Below are 27,827 nucleotides of genomic sequence, written 5' to 3' on the forward strand. Positions count from 1 at the left end.
CTTTTTCATTTCCTGACTTCGATCTTATTTGATCCTTAGTTCCTTACTTTTGATCCCATAAGACCAAATATACAAGAACAGCAATTACTCCAATAACCTTAAAAGTAGTTATAAGACAATGTTTGTTATTTAAAATCTTTTACTTACAATTTTTATAACAGATAAATCAAAATCACATACAACAATCAAAATCATATGAGAAATAAAATAATTTTTTAAAAATAACACTGAGAGAATTACCTTGTAAGAAAAAGACTACTCCTTCCTCTAAGAGAGAAAGATGAGGTTTTTTATTTATTTATTTATTTAGATTAAACAGGAGGAAGAAACACAGTTATTTATATTTGATTTGATTTTGTCAACTGAGTGTCTATTTTAAGGAATATGAATAAGAGGTTATCTTTGGATTAAAATAAATAATTAATTAAAAAAATAGTGTATTCAAAATAGTTTAAACATGAGATTTTTTTTTTTTTTTTAATAATGTGTTTCTTTGAACTGGGGAGAGCCGGAGAGGTGTCTTATTCTGATGAAAAAGGGAAGCCTAAATTGTTTATTTTTTATTTTAAAAAATGAAGAAGCTGTATTATACCTGACTAACGTCAGCGAAGAAAGGAAAACAAAAATTGTTTAAGATTGTCTTAAAAAAGCTATTTTATTTTTAAATTTGAATTTGACAAAGAAAGGTGGAGAAGTAGAGACATGAATGGAACTGCTTTTTAAATTTATCAAAAATGTAGGATTTTTTAAATTAATAAATTTACATGTCTAACCATCAATTTAAACTTTCCAAATATATGATTTTGAGGGATTTTGGTATGCCAAATGATAAAACCCAAACAAGGGAATCATGTTATTAGTACTACTAATAACATGCTCAAGCGTTTTCTAGGTCGTCTCAAACCTTGCAATTGTCTTTTCTTCCCAAAAAAAAAAAATATATATATATATATATATCCCATTTGGAGTACCAAAATTCATCTATTTAGTGTGCGTTTAGCATTGATTATTTTTGCCAAGTTATTTTACTATTCAGTTTATTTTTGATACTATTCATGAGTCTCACTGCACTTTTTGGTACTATCCATGGGTTGCACTACACTATTTCAATAAATTTTTATCTTTATTTACAGTACTTTTAACAAAAAATTTTCAGTTTTAGCTAAATAAATTCTTCCTCCCCATGCACGTTTATTTGTCAAATTCAAATTTTAAAAATAAAATAGCTTTTTTTAGATAGTCTTAAATAGCTTTTTCCCCTTTTTTTTCTCTCATGTTAGTCAAGTATAATACAACTTTTTCATTTTTTAATAAAAAATAAACAACTCATATTAGTATTTTTTAGCTAACTATTTTTAAATTTATCCTAAAACTATCCTAAAATTTAGGCCTTTTCCCCCTTTTTAATCTGAATATATCTTTTTCTATTGTTTTATTACTCATATAATTTTGATTGCTATATATGATTTTGATTTATTTGTTATGGAAATTGTAAGAAAAATATTTTAAATAATAAACATTGTATTATAACTATTTTTAGGATTATTAGAGCCTTGGCAATTTTTGTATATCTGGTTTTATGGGGGTGGGGGGAAGGGGGAAGTAGGGAACTAGAAGACCAAATGAGATCAAAGTCAAACACGAAAAGGGTTCAAGGGATGACATGGTTTCATACCATATTTGTTTTTTTTTTTTTTTTTTCCCCTTTTTTCCCTTGCAATTCTCCTTAAAAGTTATTATTTGTTTTTGTTGTATATGAGTGAATTACATGTGTGAATAGTTTTTTTTTTAAAAAATTTTTGGCATTATTTTTGTAATTTCGTAACTGTGAATAAAATTTCAAGTAGAAAAATGTAGTTATTTAATTTAATTTATTGCAATTGGTTTGTCAATGATGATAGGTTCTAGAATGAAAATGATATAGAAACAAGAGAGATAAAATAGAATGAAATTCTTGTGAAAAACAAGGTCATGAGTCAATGCCTATTATTTGTAGAAAAATGTGTAAATTGCAAATTGTGATGAATGAAAAATTATGACACTAAATACCAAAAGAGAGAAAAAAATAAAATAAAATAAAAAAAGACCCCGATCGCATGCATGAAGCAAATGTAATGAGGGCATGAGGCTAATATTTTATAATATAATTCTAGTTACTTAATATAGTTTTTAGTTATTACATCAATTGAAAAGTTAGATTCTTTTATTAACATTTGAGCTCGTGCAAAAATTTTTGTTTATTTTAGTATAAGAACTTTATTTATTTATTTTAAATACTCCATTTTCAAAACACCACATATCGGATTATCTATTTTACACTATATTTTATTAAAACATCAATTTTCTTTATTTTTTTTTATACTGTTTCTTTTTCTTTACACACAACAACCACTATCTACTTTTTTTTCTTCATTATCGAGATACATAAAGGCAAAATAAAAAATTAAATGCAAAATAAATAGTATCATTATAAATTTAAACCGTTACTATAACAACTCTATGTCTTTACTCTTTACACAACTTTAAATGACCTCCAAAAAAAAAAAACTTTTAAATAAACTGCTGAGGGCAAATTTTAGACTTAATTGACTAAAATGTGATACATTTTCTATTTTACAAGCACTTATCTGACTCTAACATATGCCAATGGCACTAAATTCTCTAGGCATAAGTTTGATGTTTTTACCTTTTACCATAAATTGTTTCGTAATTGTGCAACTTGTATTCTTCGGTGGTAAATCTATCTAAGTAATGGAAAATCATCCACTTGAGATTTATCTGAGTATTAACAATCTTGTCAGGTAGTATATCACAGCTCACACGTGATGATTCAGCAATACAGGATAACACTATATTAATGAAAGATTCTTTCATTTGTCGATTTTGTTTTTGTTTTTGTTTTTTTTTTTTTTAAAGTTTATCTGGAGAGAAATTATTCGAAGTTTTCTTATATCTTTTTATCAGATGTGAATTTTGAAAATCTAGTCATTTGACGGTATTTTTTTTTATTCATCAAAATTATAACTCAAATTATATTTTACACCCTAAACTATAACTCGTGGTACACTTTATACCCCGTCGTCAATTATACAATTTATACCATTGTCTTGGATGGAAAACCAAAATTTAGGGTACAAAGTTTAATTAAGAGTATAATTTAGGGATTTTTTGGCATTTAACATGATTTTGGAAACAATTTAGTTAGTTGTTGAATTTGCGAAACTATTTTGTAAACTAACATCTTGAGGCTTTGAAACTCGAGTTCAATGAAGGAACTTGAGTTTTAGAGTCTCGAGTTCCGAGTGGTGACATTTTGACGTGGAAATCGAGTTCATACATATTACTATAAGAAGTTAGGAAATCTAAATAATTAAGATTAAATTTAGTTAATTCACCGAGATTTTATTTTTTATAAATTTTGTGGGGGCCCGAGGACCGAAGCTGGAAAGCACTATTATAGCCTTCAATTGTTCCTCTAGAAGGAGTATTCACAGCCTGAGGAGTGAGGTGGTCCAAGGATAGAATGGGAAGTAACGAAGTGTCCTTGGGGCATATAATGGGTGCAAGTGAGTGCCTCAGGGGTTGAATGAGATCTTTGTGGGAAGTTTCTAGTAAAAATCTCACTTGTTCCTTCGCATTAAATGGTTGGCAACAGCTTTATTAGCTGTATTAATGAAGAAGTGACCTGAACAATAGATCCATAGCTCAACAGCTATTTCCACCACCTTCACTAGACATCTAATAGGACAAGTGTTCTAAGGAGATTTGGAAAAATTAAAAATGGAAGGCTAGGATGCAAGATTCCATAGGGTATATAAAGGAAAGAGACTCAGATAAATGAGATCGAAGAAAGAATTGAAAAAGAAGAATCATAGATAGAACAATAATTAAGAGAGAGAGAGAGAGAGAGAGAGAGAGAGAGAGAGTGTGAAGAATATTTGTAACAATTAAGAACATTGCCTTCGGGCAAGCTTGTAAAGATCTATTTATATATTTTAATCTTAAGCCTCTGGTCCTTCTTTCTCTATCTGTGTCCTCAGGCGAAGCCCAAATTTGTTCATTCCACTCTCTATACAAGTATCTATTGATTTGGACCGAATTTAAGAATTCCTATCTCACTATTTTCAGTGGGCTTGGGCTGTGAGTTCTCGTGCCCTTACAGATTTTGTGTCAAATGTTTTCAAAGTAACTAAACATAAGTTTTTGATACTAAAAAAAAAAGATAAAAAGAATGTCATATCATAAATCAATTATTACTATTCCAAGTAAATCAGTTAATACAAATAATTAATGCAATTCATATATGCTGTGCATTAATTATTTATAGGATCAGTTAATAATTATTAATGTTAGCTGATTTATATAAAATTTATAAACTAATTATATAAATTCAGTATATATAAATAATTAATGCACAACTATAGATATTTAATATATGCATTTACTTAATTGGCTAATTCATTTCTATGTATATATATATTGATGATTTTTATCAAACTTTAAATCTCATGTAAACCTTATACTGATCTCCAGCTTAAACCTGAAGAACGGACTGGCCTTCTTTGTTTAGTTTGTTACAAGGGGCATAAAATCCATTCTAATTCTAGACACAGTTTCAAAGCAACACCTCTAAATATGGCGCTAATAAACATGAAACATGAAACATGAAACAACTTCTATAATAATAATAACAATAAAACTTATAACAACAGTATATCTGGAATACTGGAACATCACATTATATGAAGCAAATCCCTGATACATCCAAACATGCCATGGGAGTGCTCACCTGTGCTACACACAAAGATGTAAAGGCTACATGTGTTCTGGGTGATCTTAAAAAATATATTTACACAGTGATCAAAGATTCACATTAATAATACTGTTCTAAAAAAATGTGTGCGTTATATACATATATACATTGCATTTTATGTCCATTATAACCTCTAAGAACTTGGCATTAGCAGGGATGCACCACTGCTGCCCGGTAAGTCCTTCCACTGTTGAGTCACCATCTTAACCTGGGTATAAAACTGAATTCCAGCCTTGCCTGCAATTTAGTCTCATGACAAATTCAAACTATCCGATACTCTACACGATTGCTTCTAAAAAAGGTGGAAAGAAGTAAATGTTACCATCAAAATTGAGATCACCGGCAAAGGATGGCTTGCAGCTAGTAAATGAGGAAAAAGGCAGCGGAACAGAGATGGGAACATTTATGCCAACCTGAGTCAAACCAAGTTCATGTGACAAAAGCAAAAAATATGACAACCAACTTAAAAGAAAAAATAAATTAATACTTCATAAAAAAACTACCAGTGTATAACAAATATTAGGGAATTTCATCAACTAATACAGTGAGCATTACAAACAAAACATGCGGGCCAAATTTGTGGAGACAACTACTGTCCTAAAACTCCACCCATTGAAAGCACTTCAGATTTTTAAAAGAGTGGGCATAGGGCAGTGCAAGACAATGGACCAAACAAGAAACACATGGAGTTTATCCAAATTTAGTCTTTTAATATTTTTCCTGTCCTTTTGCCTTGTAACATGCTGCAAAAAGATGTCTACCTGCCCAACTTCAATCTCAGTTTGAAATTTCCTTGCAGCAACACCAGATGTGGTAAAGATAGAAGCTCCATTGCTGTACCTGTAAGAGGGAAACTCACAGGTATAAGAATATTACAGGTTTAAAGGATTCTCTTCCTACAAAGAGGGTCAAGAGAAGCTAAATTTGAGGATACTTATGTCTGTTAATAATGTTAATGGCCTCCTCAATGCTGTCAGCCTGGGCACAAAGAAAAATGTATCTTAACATCTTTAAGCAGGTAAGCAACAACTCTAACTGAAGAAACATGAAGGAGGGATAAGCAGCATTGTAGCAACCTGCATACAAAGAAGAACTGGACCAAAAACCTCCTCCTGCAGAATCCAAGACAAAGTGTCATCTAACTTCATAATGGACAGAGGCAGAGAGGAGGGGAGAGAGAAGGGTGGCCAGAACAATAATAAAATTAACATATTATGGCCACCTTTCCCCTCTCTGCTCCTCTCCTTTTGTTTCAAACATACTCGAAGTCTTCAATTAGGTTCATGTCTCTACTCCACTACAATGCATGATTGCCTCTAGAACACTGTAAGAGATACCTTGTAACACTCCATATTTGTTGCGACATTGGATAAGATGGTGGGACCAACGAAACTGCCATGTTCATATGCAGGAACCTTTTTGTCATCCAAAAATCAAAACCATACATTAGGTCCAGAAGCTTATCAAACCACAAAGAAAACTGCAGCTATAAACAAGCTTCTTAAACTCATACTACAATATGATAATAGACAGATTGATTACTGCCAAGTGTGTAGGGATAAAACTTTGAAATATATTCCTGATTGTTGGTGATTTATGTTAAAAAATAATAGCAGTATAGCCTTAACAAAGAGAGCAACACAGAAAGAATACTGGTGTCAAACTGATATAAGGACTCATAATATATTGTTGTGTCCTAACCCCTTAATATGTAATGTATCTACTTTTTTTTTTTTTGATAAATTCTGTCTTAACAAGTGAAAGCATTAATGAATTGCGAGTCATCCATGCCATGTCACGTTGGACAATTTTACAGCCATTGGAAGTGAAGGGCTCTAGATAAGAACCCCTCCAAAGGAATTAACCTTTCTCACCAAAAGGCGTAATTCTATCCTACTTAAAAATATTAGGATAAATACAAAGTTGACAATTCATTATGTCATTTTTAAATAGGTCATGTGACTATAAGTACATGTGGATACTACCTACCAAAAAAAAAGTACATGTGAATGATCAAAAAGTACATGTGAATGATCAAAAGTTCCTCCAAATTAGTTTGGAAGAAAATTCTGTTCTTAGGATAAATTACAGCAACCTCCTTTGAGGTTTTGGGAAATATGAAAGACTTGCATCCTCACTTTGAAAATGTCACTCCACCCCCTGAAGAAATTATCAGCTTACATCATTAACAAAATAAATTAAAAAATATATTTAAGAAAAATGTTTGAAGACCATTTTTTATGCCTTTGGTTAGTCCTGAGTTCTCAGTTAAGCCCATTTGTATATAAAATTATAAATGAAAGAGAATCTTCCAGAACACCAGAAGATATCCTTGAAGCGTGGAGCAAGCTTACTTTTTCTGGTTGTTTCTTCCTCTCACTTCCTATCTCTGCTTCTCCCTTTATTTATGTACCTTCCCCTCTCTTGATCTATCTTTCATCCTCCTTCAAGTTCTGACTCAAATAGCTCTCTTGAGCTATTTATCTCTTGTAATGCCCGATTGGTTAGATACACAATGACTTTTTAAAAAAAAATAATTATAACTTAACCATCTAATTATCCAACTCATCCAATTGCTAAAAAAGGACTGCTTAGTTTGTTCACTCCTTTGGTTAGTCTATAAGGGAATCTATTTTGAAAACAGCATATTTTGTTATTGTAAGTAATGACCATAGAGTGAAATAGTATATCTGTTATATGAATCACAAACCTCAATCAATGGAGTGTCAAATTTGAAACTGGGGGGGTGGACATCCCTAACATTTCTCCAAACCTCTAGGGCGGTTGCTGTAATTTACCCAAAATATTAATATTGTGTTTGAATTTAAAAATAATGACTCTTTGCTTCCATTTCTCTTGCATACATTTTACAACCAAACATTTGTGCTTGTCCGCAATCCTTGCACATTTCACATATTTAGATCTCTTTGCAAAAATCTTGATTAAAAATTTAAAATTGAGTTCTGCCTAAATAACTGGGCATGCCAGGTTGAAGAAGGTTTAATTATTGAAACCAAGTGCTTCAGTCACCCCTACCAGGTTCTACATGATAGAATTTAGTTCCAGACAATCAGACTTATAGAGAATAACCTTGCCAGCCCTCATTTAAAATTTTCTGTTGCATCCTTTATCCTTTCTAGAGAACTATTAATAGAACAACATAATAAATAGAGGCACCAACACATCCAAAAACAAAAACAAACTATCCTAATTGAAAGATTAAATTGGCAGAACATAAGACAATACCACAATATTTCTTCCATCAAGGACTAGTTTTGCACCAGTATCAACACCTGTTTGGATCAATTTGCATATTTGTTCCTTTACCTGTCAACAATTAAGAATGTTCCCTTTCAAAAAAAAAAAAAAAAGAATGTTGAAGAATATGAAATTATAAATAAGACACATTTAAATGTAGAATGAGAAATGCTCAAAGTGCTTCTACTTCCGCATCCAAAATAACAAATGCATAGTGAATAAACTTATGCCTCGTGCAAAGCACACAATGTCATGAAAATTTATGATTATTGAATTATAAGAGAAAATTACTGCCACATCAACAACTCTCTTTATGATTTTAAGGCTGCTAAATTGGTCAAGGGTTAATAATATGCATCCACCTGCTTGCTAATCACTGGGCCAAGGTCTGCATCTGGTTCTGTTCCAGCATTTACTTTAATTGCTTTGGCATGCTCCACTAGTTTATCTTCCCTGGAAAATAATGAAGTCTTCTTACAACAAACCACTTTACACCATGCCATATGATCTCTATCAACTAACTGAATCCAAGAAGCAGTATTATCAAAGCAATCTAAACATATGTAAGAAACTTACTTATAAATATATTTTATTTAAAAAAAAACATATGTTAGAAACATAAATTTATTTTTACCTTTTTCATTTAGGTGCACAATACACATTAACCGTAGGCCCACTACAGAGGGGCTATAACCTATGCAGGGGGTCTAAAACTGGAGAGACTTTTACCACATAAGCTAAACAGCATAGGACGTTAAGCAGGCTTCAATTACTTGTTATCCAAGAAAGGGCATTTGGAAGGTAAAGTAGCATAAGAAAGTGGCTTTCTTTGCGTGGATAGCTGCCGTTGGGAAGAATCTCACTATTGATAATTTGAAAACTTGGGGGACGATCAATGTAAATTAGTGCTATATGTGTACAAACAGTTAATTGGTGGATCATGTATTAATCCCTTGTTCTTTTTCCAGGGAGATGTGGTCTCTAATTTTGTCTTTGTTTAGCTTTACATGGTTTATGCCTCAGACAGCTCTGGAATTGTAGGTTTGTTTCTGCAAAGGGTCCTTCAGTCAGTATAGGAGTAGTGGAATGAAAGACAACCCCTTAATGCCTCATGGGTATCTTTAGAGAGAGGCAGATAGAGACTAGAACATCCAACTGAGTTGAACTTTTCCTGCCTAAACAAAAGTCTTTATTCTTGAGACTGCTTTGTGAGTGGACATGGATTTCTTTTCATTCATTGTGTGTGTGTGTGAGAGAGAGAGAGAGAGAGAGAGAGAGAGAGAGAGAGAGAAAGCAAGAGAAATAATAAAAAGTTTGACAGGGTCAAGCTTTCCCTGCCTAAACAGAAGTTTTGACTCTTTTTTGATAAGTATATGAGTCGAAAGGGATTTCTAAACATCGCAAAGAGTCTTGTGGCTTAGTGGCATTGGCTGTTCTCTCCAATGAGGAGAACTTGGGTTCAAATCCTTCCTCCCCCACTTCTTGTTAGCAAAAAAAAATTTCACTCCTTGTGGGACTTTTTAGAGAACTGCAATTTTAGATCTTGATTTTTTGGTGTCTCTCATGTGTACTACCCAATACCCATGGACTTTGAAATGCCCTCCAAACTATTTTCAATAAAACTACTATTACATATTAAAATTATTAAAATTATTCAAATAATAAATAGAGATCCTAATTGTCGATTCCTTAAATGGAATAGGATGTGATAAAATTAGTCACAATAGAGTGAACCACCTTCCTAAGAAAGAGAGATACACATTGCTCAAAGTTACAAAGTTTGGATTCAACAAATACGAACTCAAAAAACACAAAGATAAGCAAGGGAGCAAAGCAGAATACCATGGATTTAAGCCTCCAACAAAAACAACTGTGCTAAGTGCCATGCACTTTTGTCCTGCAGCACCGAAACCAGCAGCAACTAGCGCATTTAAAGTAGCATCCATGCTTGCATCAGGCATGACAACTGCATGATTTTTTGCTCCAACATTGGACTGAAGACAACAGTCAGCCAGCCAATTTTCATTGACTTCAACTACTGCATTAATAAAACAGCAACCACGATGCTCGAGAAACTGCAGGCTTGTTACCAAAGCATATGCATGAATAGAAGTACCTGGATACGCTTCCCTTTTGCTGATGCTCTTGCATATACGTAAGGGCCCGCCTTTGAACAAAACATAAATAACTGATCAACAATCTGAAGTAAAAGACACATGGTATGACCAACAACAATGTCAAGAATCAAGATTACCAGCCTAAAACAACCATGTTGCTCATTGTCAGATATGCATAAAACAAATGACATACTGTTTTATCAATGAAGAAAGAACAAAAAAACTCCAAATAGAAGTAACAAATTGCAACTTGTATCATTGTCAACGCTAAGGAATAACTTACCACATTTGGACCAACAAATGAGATAGCTTTAATATCATCATCATCACAAATAGCATTAACAATTTCCTGTCCCAAGTCAATGTGAAGAAAGTGAAAAGCTAAAGATGATAGAAAGAGAAGAAGAAAAAAATCCATTTGTGATTAGGCAGATAGCATCATAAAAAAGCATCAAAATCAAACAATTTTGGTTGAGCACAAAGATAAAACCATGTTCATCATAAGGCATAGTTGACCAAACAGAAGTAGACAATTTTGCAATGTATTCAATGGGAAAAACTGATGGCTTTAATGTAAAGATCAATTACATATACCCATACTCAAGGAAGGTATCAATGGAGTGAACAAAATCTGATAAAAAATTATTAGAAGCCTTACATTGCTGCCATGAACTATATTTAGGACACCATTAGGCAAACCAGCCTCTACAGCCAACTCTGCAAGCATTACAGCAGCCCCTGGAAAAGTATACACACACACACACCAAGTAGGTTATTAAGCACAAATGTGTGCATATTAATGTCATTTGCATGCACAATGAATGAGCTAGTAAGTCCAATTCTTAAGAATAAAAGCATTAGAATCGAACACTTTCTAGACTGCTTGTAGCTTTGCCTATGTAGATGTACCATTTACTCTGGTAGCTTTACTTTCATTTTTTACAATGACTATTTACTTACCAAGATAGAAAGCATTAGAATCTCAAAAGACCTCTATTTTCTGGTCATTGGAAACACAAAATCTTTTCCTAATGGGAAAGGAAATTTATAAGAAATGAACAAATTACAAAAATAGAAACTGACAATTTACCTACCACGGAAAAATTAAAAGTTACATACATACATACATTCATATTATAAATGCTGAGCACTCCACACATTTGATGAAATGTAATTGACACAATTTCAATTCACATAGACTGAAATTTATCTTTGGATTTCCTATTGGCTACAGATATTAGGTATCAGGTTTTTCACTTTCTTTTAGGTCTTTAATTGGATGCCTCTTGTGTGGATGTTAAGAAAAATCCATAACATACAGTGAATTCAGGAAAAACTTAAAACAACATACTTCAAATCCCCTTTTGACAAATAAGTTGTCATATTAAGGGACATAATATATCCTTTTCAATGTCTGGTGCATGAAAGGATTGGAGTTTGGATATGATTTCCTTTTTCCTTTTTTCAGCCTTCTTGCCTCTTCCCTTTGTTAAATAATAGGAACTCTAAGAATAACGGGGAGAAGAGGACCCTACCTTTCAGGATTGACCAACACCACCCATCTACTTCACCTACCACTGCCACATGTTAATATCAAAATCTAGACCTATCTCCATCACTACCAATTTAAACCCATAGATCATCTCCACTATTGCTTCCCTCATAACCACCATCACCTACAACCAAACAAATCAACTTAAATGCCATGCTGTCAAGCCCTCACCTCTGCTGCTCCAAATCTAGCTCAGTTTCACCACAAGTCCATCCACACACCATTCCTGGCCAACTACAAAATTAGATCAGTGGTAGAATGCAAGACCAAAGTTCAAGATCCATGGCATTACTTGTCCCTTCTATCTGTTGGGATGTTCAGCAAAGTATCATTTCCCTACCCTTGTTTTATATAGTTTTTATAATATATAGGAAGTGCAAGGATACATTTGTCCAATATTTGGTTCACACCAACACTACAAAATGGATAATTTATAAACTATCAGCCCTCTTATCCTGAGCACCAAACATATCACGAAGTGATCCTCCTCAAGATAGTTGTTTTTTTACATGTTGTCATTTGAGACCAAAGAAGAGTTATTAATCCCTTGTACTCTACTATTTAGTGCATCATAGTAATGAGGAGCAAAAGTTCCATGATCTCATATATTACAATACTAGGAAGGATTTGATAATCACCTGGATCCTTCTCTGACGGCTTCAGAATGAATGTATTGCCACATGTGACTGCCAAAGGAAACATCTGCACAAGAAAAAAAGGTAGGGAGGAGATTCCAATTGGTCCATTGAAACCCATGAAAAATTTATTGAACCTTTCTTTAGTTCTTCATTATTTTGGGAGGGGGAAGGGGTATAATTAATGAAAGTAGTAAAAGGGGACATATCCCAAGTACACAATATGCATATGGAAACACCCCAAAAAAATAAAATAAAATGAAGAACTACAGCTTAAGACCTGAAATTGTGAACATCTATAAATGAGGGGAAAAAATCCATGGAATACCTCATAATCCAAATAAAGTTTGAAATACAATAAAAATACTAAAAATTTACTATGATGCAGAACGATGGCTGTATTGAATTACTAATAATGTTCTTAACTCCATCTTGAAGACAAATTTGTAGCAGTTCTTTGAATGGGTAATTAGATTAAAAGATAAAAATATAAAATATACCTGACCTTGATTTCAAATTAATCCATGAAGTTGCAATTAAGATTTGTAGCTTCAAAATGAATGCACACTGGACTTTTATTTTATCTAACAATGGCAAGTTTCCTTTATTTTTACTTTATGCTATTTTGTGAGCCTTTTAGGTGCTGAAACATTACCTATAATTCATATGGAGGAATTTTGGTATCTTCCTTTTTTTTAGAACGCATATATTACAAGATTTTTTTCCCTGAAGGAGATTTTTCACACAAAAGATTGTGAATCAAACTACTCCTAAAGAATTAGGACCTCAAACTCAAAAGATCTAAAAACTCTAAACAAGAATACAAAGGGATGCTACCCAAGGTAGTCATCTATGCATACAAACATCTCAACATGGACTGTATAATAACGTGATTAGGGTCTTTGACACCGTCAAATGTTCTACTATTTTGCTCCCACCAAATTCTCCATATTACACATAAAGGAACAGCCTTCCATATCTTTGAACTCCTATGACAATGAAATCTTCCGTGCCAGCAATCCAGTATCACCATTTTCGGCCTAATTGAATACGCCATATAATGCAAACACAAAAGACTAAATATCTTGTGCCACTGAACAAAAAAGAAGAAGGTAATTAACTAAGTCCTCACTGTTCTGACACATACAACACAAAGCAACAACAAACACACGTCATCTCTGTATATTATCCACCATTAAAATTTTATCCAATGTTGTTATCCATGTGAGAATCTTTTGAGATACCTTAAACTCCATATGTTCCTCCAAGGGAAGTGAAGCCCCTCTAGAACCCCTCATTATCTCATGGGTTAATAGAGGCCAACTAAAGATTCAACTAAATTTTTTGAAACAATAGGGTAAAAAATAATGCAATTGAAACTTCAGGATTTTTGAACTGTGAAAGTCCCTCATAGCTGCAGTTGGCGGAAGAGGAAACTTCTGAACTTAAGAGCTGAGCAAGGCCTTTTATAAGGTTTGAAGGGGGTAAAACTCTCATATTTCTCTCTGGCATGATTGGGAGTATCCTTTAGGAGTGCTATAGACCATATTTGGACATGGTCACATGGGATGGTATGTGATGCATAAAGTAGTATGGAAGTCAATGTGCCTAGTGTGATCATTACAGTGATTGGGGTTAGAACATAGAAGCCATTGATGTCTAATGATTTATTTAATTTCAGAGCAAGTTGGGGTTGGAGGGAGGGATAAACCTATTTAGATTCCAGCTAAATCAAGAGAGTACACAACTGCTGAAACTTGGAATGAAATTAAAGTCAATTTTTTTTTTTTTGATGGGTTAAATTAAAGTCAAATTAGAAGTAAATTGGTGGAAATTGATCTAGTTCTTGGCTGCAACTGCAAGTCATGCCTTTACAAATTGATTGACTTTTAGGAATAGATTGAATACCTGCAACAGGTTACTTAAATGGAGCCACAAAGGTGACCCTCTCCGTATTTATATTGTTGGGGTTGTGTGGAAAGCAGGGACCATCTGTTCTTTAGGTGTGGGTTTTCTAAGACAATCTAGGAGGAGGTGATGAAGAAGTGTTGATTAGGAAGCCTGAGGTTGAGTGGTCCAGCTTGGTGGATTGGAATCTACAAAATATTATTAATATATATATATATATATATATATATATATATATATAAAGGGGAAAGTCAGAAGGAAATTATATGCAAATTAGTATGGGGGCTGTTGTATACCATGTGCTATTGTCAACACAATGCTAGGACTTGGGAGGTCAAGTGCTGAGTTGTTGCTAAAGGGCAGTTCAAGAACTCTATAAGGAACATGGTGCTATGCTGTTATTGTGGGATTCATCTCTGCACTAAGCAAGTAATAACATCTGTAGCGGAGAGATCCATTTATTTTGTGGGTGTTAAGTACTTACTTAGATTTGTGATGCAGAGGTTTTTGACTGTGTCTGCAGAAGTCACTTTGTGTTTTTGAGTATGTAGGCTTTTTGTAGTCAGGGTGTGTTTCTTATTTTTTTTGATAAGTAACGAAAATTTTATTAAAAAATGAAGAACAGCCAACCCGAGTACATTGGGAATGTACTATGGGGGCATAAATCAATAACCAAGATTACAACGATCAAGTAAAACAGGAAGGGAAGAACAAGAAAAATGACAAAAAACCACACTCCAATCGAGGAGAGTGTGTAGGAATAAAGACTTAATCTCTAGTATAGAGCGTTCACAGCCCTCGAAGCATCTCTCATTCCTTTCGCGCCAAATACACCATAACAAGCAATGAGGCACAATTCTCCACAACTCTATATTTCTATGTCTTCCAAACTTACCCTGCCAAGACTCAAACAACTCAATAACCTTCTGAGGCATAACCCAATGAATTCCAAATAGGCAAAACACCAACGACCACAACTCACAAGCAATGGGGCAGTGAAGAAGAAGATGATCCACCGACTCTCCACAATTCTTACACATATAGCACCAATCCAGAACTAGCACTCGTCGTTTGCGAAGATTATCTGTTGTTAAAATCTTACCTAAAGAAGCAGACCATGAAAAGAAAGCTACCCTTGGAGGTACCTTCGATTTCCAAACCAACTTCCAAGGGAATGGTAAGGTGGTAGGAGGGTAGAAAGAACGATAGAAACCTCTAACCTCAAAACCTCTACTCCTTGCTGGCTTCCAACACAACCGATCCGGACCCAAACCCCGTACCGTCGAAGAGTAGACCATATCCATAAACCGATCAAAGGATTCTTGTTCCCAATCCTGTGGAGGACGACGAAATTTAGCATCCCAATGAATCCTCCCACCAGACCAACACATAACCTCTGCTACTGAATAATCCTTTGTCGTACTAATACTATAGAGCTCCGGAAAAGCCTCTTGGAAAGTACGATCACCACACCATACATGCTTCCAAAACTTCACTCGAGTACCATCACCCACATCATACATAAGGAGTTTAGAAAAACATGTCCAACCACTCCTAATATGTCTCCACAAACTAACACCATAAGCACTGGTCACCTTTTTCGTGCACCAACCACCCCAATCATTCCCATATTTCACTGCAATAACCCTCCTCCATAGAGCATCGGTCTCCGTACCATACCTCCATAACCATTTTCCAAGTAAGGCAGCATTAAAACTCCTCAATCTTCTAATACCTAACCCTCCATCCTGCAACGGCTTACAAACCTGAGCCCAATTGACCAAGTGTAATTTAGAGTCACCATTAAGACCACTCCACAAAAAATCTCGCTGTAACTTCTCCATACGATTCGCCACCTTCCCAGGAAGAGGCAGAAGAGAAAGGAAGTAAGTAGGTAAGGAGGAAAGAGTACTTTTAATAAGAGTTACCTTACCCCCCTTAGATAGATACAACCTCTTCCACCCTGCTAATCTCCTTTCCATCTTCTCCAAAATAGGATTCCAAATAGACGACTCCTTAAATTTAGCTCCTAACGGAAGCCCCAAATATCTCAAAGGAAGAGAGGATAGCCTACAACCCAGCATCCCCACCAACACATCCATATTGTAGACCTCCCCTATAGGAACCAACTCAGATTTCCCCAAATTAATCCTTAAGCCTGAGACCTCCTCAAATCTAGCTAGGATCGCTCTCAAACAAGCTATATGCGAAGAATCAGCATCACAAAAAATAAGAGTGTCATCAGCAAACAAAAGGTGAGACACCATCACCGAGTTACCAGCTGAATTACCTACAGAGAAGCCTGAGAACTGACCAGAAGTAACAGCCACATCCAACAATCGACTCAACCCCTCCATAACAATGTCAAATAGCAACGGAGACAAGGGGTCCCCTTGTCGAATCCCCCTAGAACTACCAAAAAAATCAGAAGGAGTACCATTGATCAGGATGGAGAATTTAACAGTAGATATGCAACACATTATCCACTTTCTCCATTTCTCTGAAAACCCACAATGCTGAAGCATATACATTAAAAAACCCCAGCTTACATGGTCATAAGCCTTCTCCACATCCAACTTACACAACACTCCCGGAACACCTGACTTCAATCTACTATCAATACATTCTGAAGCAATCAAGAAAGAGTCCAATATCTGTCTACCTTTCACAAATGCATTCTGAGAATTCGAAATAAGCCCATGTGCCACCCTTCTGAGACGATTAGCCAACACTTTAGAAATGATCTTATAGATCCCACCCACTAAACTAATAGGCCGAAAATCCTTGATCTCCACAGCATCCACCTTTTTGGGAATAAGAGCAAGGAAAGAAGCATTAAGGCTCTTCTCAAACACAGCCTGAGTATGAAAGTTTTGGAACACTGCCATAATTTCAGCCTTCAACAAAGACCAGCAAGACTGAAAGAACGCCATAGAAAAGCCATCCGGGCCAGGAGCCTTATCACCCTTAAAATCACTAATCACCCCAAACACCTCTTCCTCGTCAAAAGGCCTATCTAGCCACACTGCATCATCCTCTGAGATACAAGAGAACTCCACATCATCTAGTAAAGGTCTATGAGCCACAGTTTCAGCATATAGCTGCCTATAAAAATGAGAGATACAACCAGCTATAGCCTCCGGATCTGAAGACAATTCACCATCTACCATAAGCCTATCAATGGAATTAACTCTTCTGTGAGAATTAGCTATACGATGAAAGAATTTGGTATTCCTGTCTCCTTCTCTAATACAAAGGACTCTAGACTTCTGCCTCCAACAGATTTCCTCCATCAAAGTAACTTTTTCTAATTCACCTCGAATTCTTTCCAACTCCAGCCTTTCCTCCGCAACTAAAGTTCGACTATCCTCAATCATCTCTAAATCACGAAGCTCTTGCCACAATTTTCTCACCCGATCTTCAACATTTCCAAAAACCTCCACATTCCATTTCTTCAAATCATTTTTCAAAAGCTTCAATTTATAGGCCAACACAAAACTCGGAGCTCCTTGGACATTATAAGATGCCCACCAGGATCGCACCCTCTCCACGAAACCCTCATCTTTCAGCCACATATTCTCAAATCTAAATGGCCTCCTACCGCTCTGAAATGAATTACCCTCAAGAACAATCGGTAAGTGATCAGATAACAGCCTAGGCAAGCGTTGTTGAGAAACAGACGGAAACTTATCATCCCAATCTACAGAAAACAAAAACCTGTCCAGCCTAGCCTTCGAAGCAACTTCACGAGTATTAGACCAAGTGAAAGATCCCCCTTGAAGCGGAATATCAATGAGACCTAGCTCAGAAATAAAATTGGAGAACTCCCGCATGGCATTAGTAAAAGAGGTTGAACCAGCACGCTCAGAAGGAAACCTAACCACGTTAAAGTCACCACCCACACACCATGGAACATTCCACCAACTATTCAAGCCAAATAATTCTTCCCATAAGAACCTTCTATCTCTCACAGAATTAGGACCATAGATACCAGTAAACACCCAAACAAACTGATTTGACACACTAGTAAATCTACAAGAAACTGAAAATCGCCCCACAGCCTCCTCCTCTTTATTCACAACCCGTGTATCCCACATCAATAACACCCCTCCAGAAGCTTCGCAAGAGCCTAGATAAGACCAATCAACATGTTGGCCCCTCCATAAACTGTGAATCACATCTCTAGTTATCAACTCCATTTTAGTTTCTTGAATACAAATAATATCTGGCTTCCATCTCCTTACCAAATTACGAATCCGAAGCCTTTTATCCCTATCATTCAGCCCTCTAACATTCCAAGAAATAATCTTCAAATTCATTGATGAACCACCACAGCCCTCTCCTTACTTATATTCCTCGGTTTCGTTGAACCAACCTCAACATTCAGAGATGTCAATAAATTTTTCAACTCCCGCTGACCTTTCTGCCCTGACTTACCGTGCTTCATAAGATCATCTACTGCCTTAAGCTTATTATTCTTTTTCTTGGCCTCTATAGCCAGCAGCAATCCTGGAATCTGCTCCTCAAAACCTTCCAACGAGGTGCCCACTGATTTTCTAAAAGCCTTAATCCGATTTGTTACCCATATTGATAAATTATTACCATCACCCGACTCCAAACACCCAACCCCCCGCTCAGAACCACACTCCAAATCCAAAGGAACTTCTGTGGCCAAAGGTACCACCTCTAACGGCTTGCCACTACACTCCCAAGACATCAACCTCTCATCAAAATCCCCCATCTCCTCCTCTGCCTCCTTAACAACAGACCAAGACTCAACTAACCCATCACAGTCCTCTGCCCAACTAATTATCTGACCGTCAATGATAACAGTGTCATTACCTGTTACAGCCTCTACATCAGTGACTGAGCAATCCGACACACTTTCTGGAGATCGATATAGAGCTAACGGAATCACTACTTGTCGACCATCTCGCAATTGTAGCATCCATTCTTTGGAATTACCCCATGATTTATCCAAGTCACTAACCAATTCCCTAATAGTGGGAGGATGTTTAAATACCATCTTACCATCAGAGGCCTCGTGCTCCGTCGCCCTTACCTCCGGACCCAACAACTCATCATCCTCCTCCTTCATCTTCGTCGGAGATGACGACATCTCCACCAACTGTTCAACCAAATCCCCTGAAGACATCACCTTCATCACTGCCGGCTCAACCGAAGTACATATCGGAGCTACTGTTGACGAACCCACCTCGCAAACATCCTGCACCACTTCCGACGTCAATATCGGCACTGTAGGAGGCTGGGTAAGGCAGCTCGAACTCACCGGATCGCAAGATCCACTCCCGCCAGAAACTTCCAGCGCCGATATGGGAGGAGTCGAGCCTATGGAATCCACCGGAGCCTTCGTTGTCCTCCTTGGTGGTAGAGAACCGAGCACCGAGCTCGCTGAGACAGTCGCACCCTTCGAGATCGTGCTCAGGCCCGACGTGCTTGACTCTAATTTACCATCCTCAGCAAATGGGCCTATAAGACCTGGGCTGGGTATAAGTTCTGACTGTCTGGAACAGGCCCCTGCCTCAAAAACATATGGGCTAGTCAACAGTGGGCCTGGGCAACACTTAACTGCATGGGCTTCAAAAGGCCCATTGTCCATTCCCTCCTTCACAACCTGGGCAGAAAATTCCTCACGTGCCACCCACTTAACAGCTTGCTTATCTCCCCTATAACGTTGCCAAGACACCCGCCTCTTACCAAATTCATCTACTGCCACAGTCAAACCTTGAGCATTAAGTTCTACCTAGGTATCTGGATGATGTACAGCTTTTGCTAAATGATTTGTGAACCTTTGTTTGGTATGAATAATAATTCATCAAAAAAAGAAACTTTAGGATTTAATTTGGAACTAACGTCAAACTCTAGGGTTTATTATGTAATTACCCCTTCTTTTTATTGTTTTTTTTTTGTCAGTGAGACCAATCACAAGTTCAAAGCATATTTCTCCAGCTCTTATGTTATAAGCATAATGCCATTCCTAAGCAGTTTAATAAGCCCTGATTAACTCACAAAAGTCTTTCTTCTAAAAAAAAAAAAAATAATTCACAAAAGTCTTCATTCACCTGACAAAATCCAACAATAAAGAGCAAATACCCACCCACACCCCCCCCCCCCCTTTTTCTCTTTATTTTGTTTAAGATATAAAATATATATATATATAAAAAAAAAGAGAGAAAAGCACACTAAAAATAATATTAGATAAATTACTGTCCCAACGTGATTTTAACAACAAACTTGTTCTCTAAATGGCAACATGAGTGATATACATAACCAAATTCATAAGCAGAAAAAGAGTACACAGCCTAGACCAAAAACTACTACTAAGAACCAAAGAGCAATAGTGAAAACAGAAGTATAGTGAGCTTACCCATAAAGGAATCATAGCTGGAAAGTCAAAGGGGCAAATCCCAGCACAAACACCAAGCGGCTCTCTAATGCTGTAGGTGTCAATACCATTAGATACATTGGAAACGAATTCCCCCATTTGAAGGGTTGCCAATCCACAAGCATGTTCCACCTCCTCTATGAATGATAATCAAAAACCTTGTAAGAGCATAACCAACATCTATTGAACTTTTAAAGACCACAAAGAGACTAACCTAGCCCACGTAACACATCACCATATGCATCCTTTAATGTCTTTCCATGCTCAGCAGTAATATTCATTGCAAGCTTATCCTAGAAAAAAGATTGGTATGATAAATATTAACTAATAACAGATCAACAAAAAAGTCGTAACTTGACTTGAGTCAAACAAAGAAGTCCCATCACTAACAATGTCTCTGCGAATTAGCTCTTGGAACTTGAACATGATGCGCTGACGAGTCGCAATGGGTGTGTTTCTCCACAATGGAAAAGCCCGTTTTGCTGCAAAAACTGCGGCTTTGAATTCCTCATTTGTAGTTAAAGGAACTTGAGAAATAACTTGTTGTGTTGCCTATCAATTAGGGAAAAAAGAAAATTTATTATTGACTTAAAATTGATACAAAAATCCTGGAAAATTAGGTTTTAAAGGCATATTTTACACTTACAGGGTTCAAAACATCAATAGATACAAATGATTGTGAATCGACAAATCTACCTCCAATGAGATTGGGAACCCTCTGATATGCATTACAAGAAAAAGAATACAATAAGATAAAACCCCAATGAAAAGAAAGGCTAGGAAGGGGGGGGGGGGAATAGAGAAAGAAAGAGAGAAGACAGAGAAATTCAGTAGGCATTAACAGAAATAGATTATTTCCATTTTCCTTTTAACGGTTTGCTCTCCTCCAAGTAGTAAGGATAAAACTTCTTGAGCAGAGTAACATCAAAGCTTACCGGAGGGTTGCGCTGCCTCCAAGATGGCTCGGTAACTGCTAGATAATTGTTTCTTACAGCAGACTTCTGAGGTCTCAATGACTTGAAGTTCCTCACTGCAACATAAGCATGCCATCTTCCACTGTAAGGAAACTGACACACTTTTTCTTTTTTAAATAAATTTTTGCTATAGGTTGTACATATACTTACTGATTTGCAGAGAATTTCTAAGGTTTTCAACTGAAAAGAGGGCAAAAAATTGATTGTTACTCTCTCAGACTAATCATCTTATAAACAACAGATTTACAATGTTACTTAAATAATGCCCTCTGAAGAAACCAAAAGGTAAAAGGGAAAAGAGTTCCAGTTTTAATTCTAACAATTCTGAACTCATGTGGCCATAAGCAGTCATTTTTTCTTTTTTAGAGTGTTCATCATCATGAACACAATGATCTTTTATATCAATAAAATTCTTATTACCTATCCAAAAAATAAAAATCAACAGTTAAAGTTTAACCTGAATTCCAAAACCATCAAAAAATTGACGAAGGCAACAATCCTCAATACTATAGACAGCCAGAACTTCCTCATTTGGAAATGAAATTCCCAAGCATAACCAAAGAGTATGAAGAGATTTAGCAATTAAAAAACAGAATCATATAGCCTTTGGGGCAGCTCTCTGACCTGGGAATGGCAATTAGTAATTGGCCAACTATAATGATATCTCCTGATGTTGCATAAAGGTACCTAATTATGCTTGTAATTACCACATTTATTTATAAGTAATAATTTATATCAAGCCCGCTGTCATTTAATTCATTAGCATCAATTGAACACAAGAAAAGGGGGGAATGGGAGGAAAGAAAAACAAGGCAATATTGGATCCAACAGCTATTGGCTAACCCTGCAAAGGCTCAGGAACCTATTTTGTCACTTAACCAGCTGGCCTCCTAGATAATAAATAATTATAAATTCAATACACATAACACAAACATAATGAAGCTCCATTCTAAAAATAGGCAAGCATTAGTCCTGAGATTCATAAGAATATGTAGCAACCATGTTCTACAGGGACCATATATCTGGCCAAACATTTTTTGATAAGTAAAGAATGTGTTCATAAAAGAGCATAAAGGGTGCAACCCTAGTACATTGGGAAGATGGTGGTAATTATTGTTTAACCATTAACATAGCTGCAGTGAGCATTAAAAAGCACCCATACCTTTTTGACCTATGCTTAGCAGTACTCAGCATCAAGATTATTAAATTTTATCAAAAGAATATGTCAAAACATACTCCAATATATTGTACCTAGGAAATGAGGGTACCACAATGACCACATTAGATGCGTTCCCTATGATATCAACAAATTAACCAACCTATCTATTGAAAACATCTGCTAGCTTCACTGGTGGAAAATAACAAGTGCAATACCTAAACCTAAGTTTGAGTTCCAATTCTAAAATCTCCACAAGCATGTCAGGGAAGGGAACAAAAAAATTAACACTTAATTTCCATTCAGTAGGACTTATCTAGTGTAAGATGGCTCAAAAGAAAGAAGAGCTTAACAAAATTTGGTTCTTTAATTAAGCCTAGGTGAAAATGATGATTTAGAGAAATGAGGTAATTACAGAATAAAAAATAAAATAAAAAAGGTCAAAGAAAGAGTGCTTGAGGACTTGCAACTTCAAACGAAGACCACACCTGTCATGTTTCCTTGTCGGAGCTTAGCTTTAACATTGTACACATGCTTTGGAGTTGATAAAAGATCTGGATTGTTTTGCCTCAGTCTCTTTAGAATTTGGCGAGGTTTCAATCCAGCTTCTGTCATTTCTTTAATTAGCACAATTTCTCTCTCCGTAAAGCGACGAGCAGAGGGATGCTCTGAGATGTCCTTTATGGGTTCATGGTTGTGTGTTCCATTTTTTATGGTAAGGATCCACAAGCCATCATCCTTCTTGCCCACGGCTTCAAAAGGACAATTTGTAAGCCGAGAACCAGTTTTTCTTCGACGAGTACGTTCAGCAGATGATTCATCAGCAGGTTTCCGCCTGTTACGATAAACACCTCCTCTGTCACAGCCAAGGACAACCACCCTATCCCTCTTAGACTGCTTAATAGTAACCACATATCCCTGGGAAACGGCAAAGTCCCCAACATGTTGGATAAGTTCTTCACGATCCACAAATGTTCCAGGTGGAGGTGGAAGCATCTGCGGGAACTCATTCAGTTCTGTGCAGCTTTCAATGTCCATCATCAATAACCGCAAGAGAAAGCCTGCATTATGACTTGATCATCACCTTACATCTAATTTTCTTCATATCGTATACCAAACTTATGAGCACCAAGGCTCCACTTAGCATAAAGAAAAGTAATTTTAGGAATTACCATTAAATATATATGCTGCAAAAAATTTATCACTTGTTGTATCTGTAGATAAGATACTTCATGTCTGGTTGAGAACAAAACCAAAAACCCATTCTTCAATTTGAAATTTTCAGAAGTGAAATACTGTAATCGCCTCTCATGTCTATTGAATCTCATATCATTGTAAAACTACTGTAGTAAGGCCCATAATGCATGAATCCAGAAAAAGTTTAACAAAAACACCTCATACAACAGCACTGATATCCTCCTCTGCCAGCACTTCACTTTCAGTTGAAACAAAAGAGGTCATACCCTATAAAGTCCCCTGTCAAAAAAGGAAGTTGATACTTGATATAGATTATACAAATTTCAAACAATCCAAGATATAAATACGCGTAATGCAAAATTTTATCCAGTCCTTTTGGAATAGGTATAAGCCAACATATTGTGCCATTACATGACTTTCAAAAATTTACATCAGACACACAGTGCATGCATGCACACACACACAAAAGATACACCAGCACACACACACTATCTAGCATTTTTTCTCCCTATTACAGAATCCTCAGAATTTGAAAGCATCACCATGTACTACTTTTGCACGTACCTTTTCTCCTAATCACCAACAATATAGCATCTCATACATATATTATACACAGAAGCAGTTAATTAAGGGATGTGTGTAAATAATATTCACATGAACAATAAAACTATGAACCATAACTTAGCACGCTACTCTTGTGTGAGAGGTTATAACCATTACCACTTCATCCACTAATAATAGTTTATCTAATTTATTAAAACTACAATATGATGCTAGATATTAACCTGCTTGCTTCCTTTACAAGTCACAAAATTAGCAGTTAAAGTAACCCCTTCATAATGACAATTGATGAATGTCATGATTTCAATTTTCAGACAGGATGACTCAACTCTCAGGTATCCAAAATCCAATTTGCTAATTTAAATTTGAAAATGAGGTTATACTACTTCATACAAAAAGCACAATCAAATGTATTTTCCCCTTATACACAAATTTAAATTAAAAATGTTATGATTCACTGACTTGATGAGTTATATACCTGTACTTTGGAATACACTTGATGTAGTACATGAAAGACACATCAGGATTCAATCTAAACTGATAATACAGGTGCTTTTTGCTACAATAGTTACTAATGATTGTCAAACAAAGTTGAAAGAGAAAGTGCAATTTACCCTAAAACGTAAGGTCCCATTTATTTCCTCCAAGGAAGCTATCTAGCGACAGAAAAGGCGAATTATGCCATTAAATAAGCCTGGAAGAAAACATTTCCTATAAACGAAAAGGATGGAAAGTATCTACCATGTTCATCCAATGTAAAGAGAAGCACTTGTAAAACTGAAGTTTCACTTTGATGTGATGGGATTAAACAAGATTATTTCCACGCCTACTAAAGCATGTCCAGTAGGCTTACCGTCTAAACTAGATGGCAAACCACCTTAATCTTTTCTATAAAATTAAAAAACAAAAAATTATGCAAGAAAACTTCAGGTCTAAGGAGAGGACAGGCCTACATTTATTATTGTCTTAAATTTTCACTTTTGACCACAATAGTGATCATTGATTGTTTTATCTCACTGTCACATTCTGCAATTTATTCCATGAAAAACTTCCATTTGCCACAAAAATTAAAGCCTAACCCATGTGTGTTTTTTCAATCATAACCAACCAAAAATCTCAGAATCAAGGTTTTAGTTTCATTTTTTTCCTACAAATCCTCAGCCAACAAACATAGGATTAAAAGTAAATAAAAAATAACTAATAAGCCTTAAATTAATTCACCAAAAAAAAAAAACCCACCAAATTATGATCTTTACAACCTCAGAAGATAAATTATCGCAGAATTTTAAGTTATATGAGGACCCAATTTAGAGTCATAAGCATCAAAATGATGGAACAAACATTTCCCACACTTTACTTTACAAAACAAGTATATCAATTTTCTCCTCCATATGTTTTCCCACACTTTCTATGAAACCAAACAGGGTGGAGAGAGAGAGAGAGAGAGAGAGAAATTTTACCGGCGACGGCGATCGGCCGGAGTTGGGTTACGTGTAGGTCCGTGAGTGGAGAGAGTAGTGAGAGGTTTGTGAACGGAATTTGCAAATGCAATGCAACTGACTTGTTGAGCTCAATGAGTGAAGTCATTGTTTGGCGTTAGATGATAGAGTGGAATTTTAGACCTACGTGGAATGCGTTAAAAAAGAGTTTTAAGTGTTTAAACAAACGTGGTAATATAATTACTATCTAACAGCTAATGGCTAATCCTCCGTGCAAATGCAATGCACCGGAATGTTTAAAATATTAATTTTTTTTCTTTTATTTTTTGTTTAGAATAGAAAATTTGATTATTATTAATGAGTATCCGTTAGGTTTGTTTTTGACTGCATGGAACTATCTATAATTATAATATTAGGTCTGAATATAGAATAAAATTTAAAAGCAATAAAATATAATAGAATTGTGATTTATAAAATTGTGAGATCTCAAGAGCTCTTTGTCAAAATATAATAAGGTCAATCAAGTGAGTTCGAGTTAGCTCAACTGATAAAGTCTCTAATAGTTGAATAAGAGATTTGGGGTTTAATCCCCATTTACATAAAAAATCGACTGATGTCTTGGTCTGATAATAAAGAGTTATCATCAATAGCAGATGTTATACTTCTAATACTCTTATTTCTTATAATAAATAACACATTTTTTTTAATTATATTAAACCAGGAGATATTATACAATACTTTGAAAATACAATAATGTCGTACTCCCTCATTTCATATGATAGTTATCATACTAATTAAATTTATAGTGAGATTTACTAATTATCTAAGAGGAGCAAATATTGTTTTCTTCTCTTGGAGTATTGTATAACTTTCTTTAAACTAATTATTAGTTCATGCAATAGTTGGAAACTAAGGTTGGGATTGCTTTGAATTTTTTTTTTTTTAGAAAGAAGACCTGGAATTTTATTAATTGAAAGAAAGCTTGGCTATATTAGCCTGAACAATAGAAAGTAAAGGTGGCAGAACATCCTCCATCCATACTACATAGTCATCGACATTAATCGAATGCCCGACTAAACTATGGGCAAGGTTATTACCATTTCTCTTAGTGTGAGAATATAGTAACTTGGTAAAAGAACTGGCCTAATTGAGAGTATCAAGGATAAGGGGCTTCAATAACGCTAAGTTACTCCCTCCTTCCTTCAAGGCATGCGTGATAGCTTGACAATCACCCTCCAACACATCTTCGTTTATTCCAACCTCCAGTCCAAACTCCAAGACACGGTGGGCTATCAATGCTTCTATCTCCAGAGCATCATATGCTTGTGGCAATACCTAGGCTAAGGAAGCAATCATATGTCCTTTGCAGTCCCAAATAGCAACACCCACACCACTTTTATTTTCAGAATTAAAGACAGTGCCATCAAAATTCAGCATGAAGATGTCGCTAGGTGGTGGTTTCCAGACTACCTTAGATTGTGGGAGAGCAGGCAGTGGCTATGGGAGAATAGAACGAAATTCATTTAGTTTTTCCAAAGCCACTTGAGCAATCAGGCCCGTATTGCAACTTGAGACATGATGTTGAATCTGGTTTCGTTGGTTCCATATTGTCCAAACTGTCATGGCGAAGAGCTCAAGCTGAGCATGGTTTTCAAGTATCCAAAAGAGCAATTCACAGAAGTCCACATAGTCTGAAATGCTCCGATGACCCCACCCACCCGAATCAGACCAAACCTGATGCAACTCTCTACACGACCATAGTGCATGCAAACAATTTTCTTCTTCTATTGAGCATTGATCACACAGCCGGA

General features: G+C 35.7%; 1 protein-coding gene across 3 annotated transcripts; it reads right to left on the reverse strand.

The window, feature by feature from the left end:
* Window positions 1–4,718: 4,718 nt before the first annotated feature.
* LOC142643309 (methylmalonate-semialdehyde dehydrogenase [acylating], mitochondrial-like) lies at window positions 4,719–26,187 on the reverse strand. Of its 3 annotated transcripts, none has more exons than XM_075817875.1 (22): window positions 26,038–26,187; window positions 23,992–24,295; window positions 23,308–23,880; window positions 21,814–21,843; window positions 21,625–21,719; window positions 21,336–21,407; window positions 21,080–21,241; window positions 20,904–20,982; window positions 20,672–20,826; window positions 12,379–12,442; window positions 10,847–10,926; window positions 10,472–10,537; window positions 10,188–10,238; window positions 9,914–10,065; window positions 8,434–8,524; window positions 8,060–8,140; window positions 6,151–6,228; window positions 5,890–5,925; window positions 5,748–5,791; window positions 5,575–5,653; window positions 5,136–5,226; window positions 4,719–5,050 (listed from the first exon to the last, which is right to left on the reverse strand). In XM_075817875.1, the coding sequence occupies exons 3-22, from the start codon at window positions 23,858–23,860 to the stop codon at window positions 4,947–4,949; spliced, it is 2,163 nt and encodes a 720-aa protein (XP_075673990.1). In that variant the 5' UTR covers window positions 23,861–23,880; window positions 23,992–24,295; window positions 26,038–26,187; the 3' UTR covers window positions 4,719–4,946. The 3 variants fall into 3 exon arrangements, with proteins under 3 accessions (XP_075673990.1, XP_075673989.1, XP_075673992.1); XM_075817874.1 differs by having other exon boundaries at window positions 10,188–10,271; XM_075817877.1 differs by lacking the exon at window positions 21,814–21,843.
* Window positions 26,188–27,827: the final 1,640 nt, after the last annotated feature.

Source organism: Castanea sativa, chromosome 7, assembly GCF_040712315.1.
Source record: "Castanea sativa cultivar Marrone di Chiusa Pesio chromosome 7, ASM4071231v1".
In the NCBI taxonomy this organism is placed as follows: domain Eukaryota; kingdom Viridiplantae; phylum Streptophyta; class Magnoliopsida; order Fagales; family Fagaceae; genus Castanea; species Castanea sativa.